The sequence below is a fragment of the Melanerpes formicivorus genome, unplaced genomic scaffold (assembly GCF_026170545.1).
Source record: "Melanerpes formicivorus ecotype bairdi unplaced genomic scaffold, bMelFor1.0.p_v2 SCAF_16, whole genome shotgun sequence".
Lineage (NCBI taxonomy): Eukaryota > Metazoa > Chordata > Aves > Piciformes > Picidae > Melanerpes > Melanerpes formicivorus.
Window position 1 is genome coordinate 17611243 of NW_027142368.1, and position 9332 is coordinate 17620574.

At 62.4% G+C, this 9332-nt stretch overlaps 1 protein-coding gene across 1 annotated transcript; it reads right to left on the bottom strand.

Moving 5' to 3' along the window:
- Nucleotides 1–51: 51 nt before the first annotated feature.
- GCHFR (GTP cyclohydrolase I feedback regulator) lies at nt 52–5922 on the bottom strand. The gene is made up of 3 exons (XM_068148635.1): nt 5841–5922; nt 4177–4271; nt 52–860 (listed from the first exon to the last, which is right to left on the bottom strand). The coding sequence occupies exons 1-3, from the start codon at nt 5874–5876 to the stop codon at nt 737–739; spliced, it is 255 nt and encodes an 84-aa protein (XP_068004736.1). The 5' UTR covers nt 5877–5922; the 3' UTR covers nt 52–736.
- Nucleotides 5923–9332: the final 3410 nt, after the last annotated feature.

Consider the following 9332-nt stretch of genomic DNA (forward strand, 5'->3'; position numbering starts at 1 on the left):
GACCCAGAGGGTTTTGGTTATTTAAGACAATGCCCAGAAAGGTTTCTTGAGAGGAATTTTATTGGTGTCACCCCCAGCCCAGGCACAGTCCCAAACCACCCAGCGTGGCTGCTGCTCAGCTGAGCTTACAGAGCCTGTGCCCAGCGCGTCCCCAAGCCCTTCCTCTGCTGCTCTCAGGCTGTTCCAGGCCCAGGGGTACACCTCAGCAGCACCCCTGGGGGCAGAAGGCTGCTGCCAAGCACAAGGAGAGGAACCAGGCTTGCTGCTGGGTTCTCAGGGAGCACTGTAGGTTGGGCACTTCTTGCTCACACCTCAGGGAGGAGGTGGATGCCATCCATGCTTGGCCTGCCCTCCCTACTCCCACGCCCTGACCTCGCAGCCCAGCGTGGACCTCTCCGGGGTGGCCCTGAGGAAGAGGCAGAGGACTGTTGGAGCTTCCTCCAGCGCACAGTAAGTAGGAGATGGTGAAGGTGTGAAGAGGTGGCACTGAGTGCAGAGGTGGAGCCATCTGCTCTCAGTGCCTGACTTCATCTGGACTGGGCAGCCCTTCCTTCCTCCCACTGGTGAAGGAGCAGGATGGGAACCTTCCACCAGCCCCAGCTGTGCCTCCTCCCCCGTGCCCCAGAGCCTGGGACAGGAAGGAAAGGCAGGGAGAGTGTTGGTGTCCGTGCTGTGTGGGTGATGTCCAGCAGGCTGTGGGGCACAGGCAGGCAGGAGGCAGGCAGGAGGCTTGCTGCTACTCCTTGTGCAGGCACCACACCAGGGTCTGCCCCACGCCGGTCATGGCCACCACGCGGTAGCCGCAGCTCTCCAGCTTGTCCAGCACCACCCGCGGCGCCTCCTGCACGTAGTACTCCGAGCTGCAAGCAGGCAGGAGGAGGAAACCTGAGCTGGGCAGGAAGGGAGCAGGAGCTCCCGGGGGAAGTGGCTCTGCTGAGCCACAGCAACCACAGCTGGCACCGTGTCTGTGTGGCACAGTGCTTTGGGTAACAGAGCTCCACCACCACCCAGGCAAGGAGAAAGCTCAGCCCAAAGGGGAGGGCTGTGGTCAGCTGAAACGTGGTTTGAGGACTGGCTGGCCAAAGCCAAGTGCTGCTTGGTTAGCTGGGCTGGAGCTGCAGCAGAGGGCTCAGCAGCACCCACAGCTGGGAGCTGACAGGAAAAGGGAGGCAGAAATCCCTGGGAAGAGCACAGGAGGAGGGTGCAGGTGTGCTGAGAAATGACAAACAGCAGGGCCAGGGCAGGGGCTTGGAACTGGGTGATCTGCAAGGTCCCTCCTGACCCAAACCAGTCTGAGCCTGTGTTTAAACCCTGTACTAAGAGTGTGGGGATTGGGATGAGATGTTCCTGGTTTTCCAAGGGCTTCGTTTCTGGCTGAGGCGGAGCACCCTGCTCTGGCAGTCTGTGCTGTGGGTGTCCAGAGCTGGCACCTGCCATCTCTGTCCAGCTTTTATGCCCTGGTTTCTGCTGGCTCTGGAGCTGTCCTGAGCCCTTGAGGCTGCTCCTCCCCTGAAGCTGTGAGGCTGACTGCAGGGGGGGAGAGCAGCACCACAGAGGCAGAATAGGCTGAAGGAAAAAGGGATGGAAATTGCCCCCCATGAGGGTGCTGAGGGGCAGAGGAGTTGTGGAGGTTCAAAGCCTGGAGATGTCCAGAGCCAGGCTGGATGAGGCCTTGAGCAGCCTGTGCTGGTGGGAGGTGTCCTTGCCCAAGGCAGGGGGCTGGAACTGGCTGAGCTTTAAGGTCCTTTCCAACCCAGACTAGCCTGTGAGCCTATGAGTGAGGTGGGCAGGCAGCAGAGCTGCAGTGGATGGTGCAGGAGTCGGCACCTCCCTGTTCCTGCAGCAGAGCTCCTGGCTGCAGGGTTTCTTCCAGCAGCTGGGATGAGCTCCAGAAGAGCTCAGCTCTGGGGTGACTCACTCTGCTGCTGCTGCTGGGCTGCGGGAGCCTTGGCCGCCTCGTTTGGGCACCTCAGCAAAGGCTCTCCTCGTTTTCCCCCTCACAGCAGGTCCCCAGTCGCTGCCGGCCCGGCTCTGGCTGCACGCCGCGGCCGGGAGCGCCCCTGCGGCCGGCAGGGCAGCAGGATGGAGCAGCTCGCTCCGGCTCCCCGGGACAGCCTATACTTAGCTGTAATTACAGATGTGGGGTGCAGATAATGGCTATCATTAGAAGTGTCTTTGAACTTAATTCCTCCTCCGAGAGGGTTGCCACATCCCCCGGGGCCCCGCTGGGGCTGGTGAACGCCGTTCCCATCGTGCAGAGGAGGGAGCAGGGCAGGAGGGGTTGGTTTGGTATCTGCAGGAGGCTCACATCCCAGCGGCGGGCAGGAGGGAAGGAGTTGCCCAGGGCTCCAGCTCGTGTGCAGGGACACAAAGGGCTGCATGCCTTGCCCATCAGATATGCTGCTGCCTCCCCGTGGGACCAGTTTGGGTCGGGATGGAGTGGCTGGAAGCATCTGCAAAGCCTTCCCCCCCAGCTAAATGCCAGCAGGGAACAGAAAAGCCACCCGAGGCTGGAGAGGCCACTGCCCAGGGCTGAACCCCTGCCCTGGCTGCCCTGCTGCCACCTGTGCCAGAGCCAGGGACCCAGCTCAGTGCTGGCTGCTGGCAAAGCCTTGAACTGGGCTGGATGGAAAATCCTGCTGGGCCGTGGGGCAGCTGCTGGAGCTTTCATCCCTGGTTGGATTTTTGGCAGCTCAGCAGCTGGAGCTCTCCCTCCTGGCCTGCTGCCCTGCCCCTGGGGTGTCAGCAGCCACAGCCCAGCCAGCTGATTTCCTCCACCCCAGCTGCTCAAACAGGGAAGATGTGCCAGGGGGACACCGCAGAGCTGCCCTGCCACAGGCTGTGCCAGGTGGGACAGGAGGGAGCTCAGAATGCTCCAGGCCACAGGGAGGGATGGAGGTGGGCAGTCCATCAGCAAACCCCGTGGAGTGCTCAGATCCCTTCTCCCAGGCAAGCAGAATGGACTCTGGTTCCTAACAGTGCTGCACCTCCTGGGGCAGACCCCACAGCCATGTTTGATCTCCTTCTCCTCCGTCCCAGTCCTAGGGACCCTTGCTCCCGTCTCCCAGGAGCCATCTCCCTTCTCTCTCCAGGAAGCCTCTTTGTCCCCCCCCAGGTCTCCCCTCTCCCATTGCATAACTCCCTGCCTGCTCCCAGGCTGGGCTTGGCAGGCACCAGCACAAAGCTCTGCTGCCAATCTCCTGCCCACCCACAGGCATGGGAGCAGCAGCAGGAGATGGCTCAGCCCAGCAAAGCCACCCCAAGCTGCTGGGCAGGGCAAGGGGCCTGGCACCAAGCCTCCCTGAAGCAGGGGGGAGCTGGCAGTGCCCTGAGTTTGTGTTCAGAAGGGTTCTCACCACAGAATCCCAGCATGGTGGGGGTTGGAAGGCACCTCTGGAAATCATCCAGTCAACCCCTCTGCTCCAGCAGAGTCCACAGGAGGCTGCCCAGGGTCACAATGTCCAGGTGGGGTTGAGGACAGATAGTTCAATGGGCTGGGGTGGGAAGGGGCTGGGCTGGGGTGAGAAGGGACATGGTGGGAAGTGGCTCCAGCTCAGACCAACAGCCCAAAAAAGAGCCTCAGGAGGGGCTGGCTCAGGTGGCAGAGAATGGGGAGAAACCTCCCAGTGCCAGTGGGGAGAGCTGAATGGGAAGGGACAGAGTGCTGGGTGGCTGGGGACCAACAGCAGCCCCAGCCAGAGCAGGATGGGATGGCACTGACTGCTTCTGAGCACCTCAGGGCTGGAGGTGGCTATAAGGGGGAGATGGTAGTGAGGCAGAGGTTTGTCTGTGAGGAGTAAGGGTGGGATGAGTCACACAACCATTTAGGCTGGAAAAGACCTTCAGGATCATGGAGGATGAAGGCAGAGACTCAAATGCTGACCGTGCCAGGACATGCCAGGTGAGACCCCCAGCGTCCCGGGGCAGGGAGTGGGGGGAGGTCGGTCAGGTGCCGAAAGTGAGGACAGAGGAAGGAAAAAGAAAGAACTGAATGAAATCTCAGGCAATGTTCCCTCGGTGAGCACCAGCAGGCAGGGCAAGGTCCTGCCACCATCAGCTAGTCCCGGGATTAAGCACGCAGCCAGGAGGTGCCGCAGGGAACGAAGCGGGGGGAATGTTCTGTGCTCTGTAGGGAAGGAGAGGAGAGAGCCTGGAGTGTCACCCAGGAGCACTTACAAGTTGTTCCCCAGCATGTTCCTCTTCGTAGCGCCCAGGAAGCTCATCAGGCTGGGGTCCGAGTGCTCATCCCCCACCATGGTGGGGCCAACCTCCTGCAGGGAAGCGGCGGTGAGCGCTGCGGGCAGCACGGCTCCTCCCTGCCCGCTCCCCGCGGCGGCTCCAGTAGGAGCTTTACGGCGGACGGGGTCGCTGCGAGCCGCCTGCCCGGCCCGGAGAGGACCTTGGTGGCTTTGCTCCTGGGGGGCCACCTGCTGGCTGAGCTCTCGGCGGCTCCGCTCCTCCGGGAGCCACTCCCGGGAAGTCCGCAGCAGAGCTGACCGAGCCTCCTGCGTGCCAGTTTGTGCCCAGTGCCCTGCAGGACAGGGGAAGGGAGCAGCAGAGAGGGGCGGTCTGCCCCCTGACAGCACCAATCCCCCAGCCCATCCCGGGCAGAAACGCTTGTGCAGCGCTGGGATCGAGTGCCAGGCTCTGTGGTGCACGGGCACTGTGGAGCTGGCAAGGGCACTCTACTGCCTGCTGCCCCACGCTGGGAGCCCCACAGGAGATGTGCCGGGGGGCAGTGACACATCCCTGCCCCGGGGCACTGCCGGGAAAGCAGCAAAGCTGAGCCTACAGCAAGGCCAGGCTGGGTTGTGCCCAGCCAGGGCCCAGTGCCAGCTTTCAGGGGGGGGTGTTTGCTATGTCCTGCTGGAGAGCAACTTCCCAAGGCTCCAGAGGGGCAACGCGCTGAGCTGTCTCCTGCCTCCTCCTAGAGGCTGTGACCCCCACAGATGCTTCGTCTCCATCCACTGGCACGGCCCCAGCCCTCGCTGCCAGCATCAGGTCCCTGCTCCCAGCTCCCTGGGCGTGGGATGTGTGAGGGGACAGCTCAGCAGCTTCACCAACCCCCAGCAGGGTGCCAGCTGCTTCTTTTCACCGTTACTCCCTTTCCTACCACAAACCCACACCCCTCTATTGTGGCTCTCCTTTGTGCTGGGCAAAGGAGAGCCCCCCCGAGACCCACAGCTATCAGCTCCTCACCAGCGAGGGCAGGAAAAGAGAGTTCCTCCTGGGTGCCCTCAGGGGACACAAGGGGCTCGAGAGAGAGCTCTCAGCCCAGCGCCGGCCAGCAGTGCCGGTGCCAGCAGTGCCAGCAGTGCCAGTGCCAGCGGTGCCCATCCCTCCGGCTCCGTCGGTGTTCCCCAGCCTGAACCCACTTTGGAGTGAAAAGCAGGAGCCAGGACAAGCAGCCCCAGGTTGGTTCCTTTGAGCTTCCTCAGCTCCGACAGCAAGTTCTGGATTCTGGGCTGGGAAGGGTTAATGGGGAAGGAGCTGGGGTGCGGAGCCCCAGGGACTCTCTTACTCCTTGGCACCTTCTGCCCTTTGGGATGGGGTGATGGAGGTGTGGGGGTGGTGGGGGTGCCAGGGTGATTCTGCATGGCATGGCCGTGCCGGGCACCTCGCACCGGGGCACAGCATGACCGTGCTGGGGACCCCCTAAATCTGCTGGGCATCACCCCCAGAGCCCCTCACATCCCCCCAGCAGCAGCACAGCCCCGGGGGCTGCCGAAGCAGCGGTGCCCGGTGCAGCCGGGGCTGAGCGTGCCCCGCCGCTCCCGTCCCGACGGCAGATCCCCCCCGCCCCGTTCGTGCCCCTCGGTGCCCGCCCGGGCCGGGCTCACCATGCGGATCTGGGTGCTGATCAAGAGGTACGGCATGGTCCGCTCCCGCCGCTCCCGCTCCGCTCCCGCCGCTACTGGGGGCCGTGCCCGGGGGCGGCCCCGAGCCTCCCGCCCCGCCCCGTCGCGCCCCCGGGCACCGGGTACTGGGACCCGCCCGGCCCGGCAGCGGCCACGGAGGGGCCGGGGACCCACTGAACTCCTAGGGGTGTTCAAAGCGCTCGGGGTGGGTTTTGGCCCCCGCTGGGTCACCGAGCCCGTCCCCGCCGCGGCTGGGATGGGTACGCGGCCCCGTGGGGCACTGCCTGCCGCCGGACGCCCCGGGGGGCTCGGGGCTGCTTCCCGGGAAGAGTGGAGGAAATAGGCAGGGGGGCGAGGGACAGGCAATGGAGGACAGGAGATGATGGGTGAGGAAGTTATGGACTGGGAGGTGATGAACTGGGAGGAGATGGGCAGGGGATGATGGACTGGGAGATGAAGGACCAGGGGGCAGTGGATGGAGAGGTGATAGGGTCAGGAAGGGATGGTCTGGGAGACAATGGAAAGTGAGGCAGTGAACAAAGAGATAATGGATAGGGGAACGACAGGCAGGGAGATGAAGAACCAGGAGACAACAAACAGGAGAAAAACAGACAAGGAGAGGAAGGGCCAAAAGAAGGGGATAAAGGAAATGATGGCCAGGGAAATGAGGAGTGGGAGGTGGTGGGCCAGAGGCCAGGCAGCTGGGGGCACTGGACCCTGCAGAGCATCCCAGGCACCACCCTTGGGTCATCTCCAAACACTCCCCCAAAGCACTTACTGGGGGCAGTCTCTGTCTGGGGGGCTGCTGAGCTGGGAGCATGGGCATGAAATCCCTGGAAACCTGAGGAGAAGCTCATTTCCTGAGACAGGAACCAGACAGCCTTCCTCTCTGGGTGCTGAAGGGGTAATCCCCCCCTCCATGCTCACCCTGGCAGCTGGAGAACAAATCTCCTTTCTGGAGAGGGTACAGCAAAGGGATAGAAAGGTGCTGAGGGGCCTGGGACATCTCTGTGAGGAGGAAAGAAGAAGAGCAGGCTGGGGGGATCTCATCAATACTGATCAGTACCTCAAGGGTGGGTGTCAGGAGGGTGGGACCAGGCTTTGTCTGGGGGTAATGGGCACAAACTGGGCCATAAGAAGAGGAGGAACTTTAATTGAAGCAGGCTGCCCAGAGAGGTGGCAGGAAGACTCCAAAGCCACCTGGATGTGTTCCTGTGTGACCCTGCCCTTGCAGGGGGGGCAGGCTTGATGGTCTCTGGAGGTCCCTTCCAGCCAGCCACTACCTTTCTGTGACTCTGCAAATAGCAAATCATAGCTCCCAGCCTCAAAAGTGGAACAGGAGCCTCTCCATGCAGCTGGGCAGACATGATTAACAAGCCCTCATCAATCGAGTTGCTAATAGCCTCCAGAAACCGCAGGAGAGAGCAGCAGGAGAGAGCAGCAGGAGGCTCCATGCTGAGGAGCTGGGACCATGCTGTGTGCCCTGGGGCTGGGCTCCCCGGGCTGCCCTCAGTTACTGATTAACCCTCACAGGGAGCAGGGGAGAAAATCAACACTTCTGCTCAACTGGGCCAAAGGAGAGGCTCCCACAGACCCAGGCCTTGCAGCTGGGGTTGCAAACAGCACTGCTGGCTGTTTTGGAGTGATAAAAGGAAATAAAGCGCAGAGCTTGGTGGTGTTACCCTCCTCAACATTGGCCAAACACCTTGGGATACTCCTGCTGGGCTGCATGGGTCACAGAGCAGCTCATTTCCATCACCCACATCCAAAGGAGGGTCTCCCACACTCCCCACAGCCAGCACAGCCCCAACCCTTGCTCAGAATTCTTACTCTTCCCTGTGAAAACCTGGCTGTGGCTGGGCAAGCACAGCTAAGGGCAAGGAACCCACCTGAGCCCACCCAGCTTGTGCTGGGTTGCCACAGGACTCCCAACAAGGCTGGGGGAGGGCAGCTGAGGGGGCTGGGGGTGTGCAGCCTGGAGAGGAGGAGGCTGAGGGAGACCTCATTGCTCTCCACAGCTCCCTGAGAGGAGGCTGCAGGGAGCTGGGGTCAGACTCTTCCCCCTGGTAGCAGTGGGAGGAACTGGCCTGAAGCTGTGCCAGGGGAGGCTGAGGTTGGCTTCAGGAACAATTCCTTTGGTGCCAGAGGGGTCAGGGCCTGGCCCAGGCTGCCCAGGGGGTGGTGGAGTCCCCATGGCTGGAGGTGTTCCAGAAGGCTGTGGCCATGGCACTGGGGACAGGGTTTGGTGGCCATGGTGGGGCTGGGGTGAGGGCTGGGTGACCTTGGAGAGCTTTGCTAACCCAAACAGCTCTGTGATCCTGTCACCATAACTCAGAACCCAGCAAGAGGTCGTTTGGCCCTGCCAGAAATCCTGCCCCTGTCACCCATGCTCGGGAGGCTCACAGAGAGCTTTGTTGTTCCTCTCCCCAGGGCAGAGGCTCTGGCCCACAGCCTGCTCTTGCTGCAGGACCTGGGTAGAGCTGCTGCCCAGGATGGTGCTCGCTGGCTGCTGGGCTGCACCTCGGGAGAAGTGCCCAGGGACCTGAGGAGTGAGCTTGCTTCCTGGGGGTGAATTGAAGCGAATTGTGATCAGCTCTGGACAGGATGAGCCTGGGGGCTCCCTTCTGACCCCTTAGCATTCTGTGGTATTTTGGGCAAAGCAAATCCCTCAGACCAGCAGCCCCCTGTGCCCCAGGGCTGACAGGGCTGGGCTGGTGGCAGGCACCCTGGCACCTGCAGGGGCTCCAGAGCAGCACTGATGCTGTTCACAACCTCTGGCCGGCCCTGTCCTTCCCCCCAGCCCCAGCCAAGAGCATTCACGACCAGGCGTGGGGGCTGCGTGGGGCTGCTGTGACCACTCCGCCCCCAGCTGCTGCTGCACAGCACTTCGGTGCCAGTCACCGACGTGTCCGCAGTTTGGAGGTTGGTTTGCTTGGGGCAAGGAGATAAACCCAAACCATGCACCCCCGAGGGGGTGTCAGCTCCACCTGCCCATCAGCGTGGGGGGGTCCAAGGGGTTAAAGGGAAGGAGCCCAGCTCCTCCTCTGCCCGGAAATTACTTTCTTCATAAAGCTGCTTCTCATGAGTGCCGCGGGCAGAACCTCAGCCAGGCTGGCAGAGAGCTACCAGATACCATCTTTAATATCCGGGCAGCAGCACTCGATGCAGTCACCGCGCCCGCAGAGGCAGCCGCTGCCCCCAGCCCCCACGGCGAGGCACTGCCACCGTACCCCTGCGGCTGCGTTCAGCTGCAGAGGACAGCGACAGGCTGTCAGGCGGTGAAGAGCCAGCGGTAGTTGAGGTGTTTGCCTTGAGACCACCACAGCCAGAGCCCAGCACCCAGCTTCAGCACTGCGTGCAACTGCAGTGCCACATCCATGGCTGCTGTGCCAGGGGCTGCGGCGGTGTGCCAGGCAGCCCCTGTGCAGGGGTAGGTGTAGGTACAGATTGGGGTGCAGATGTAGGTGCAGGCTG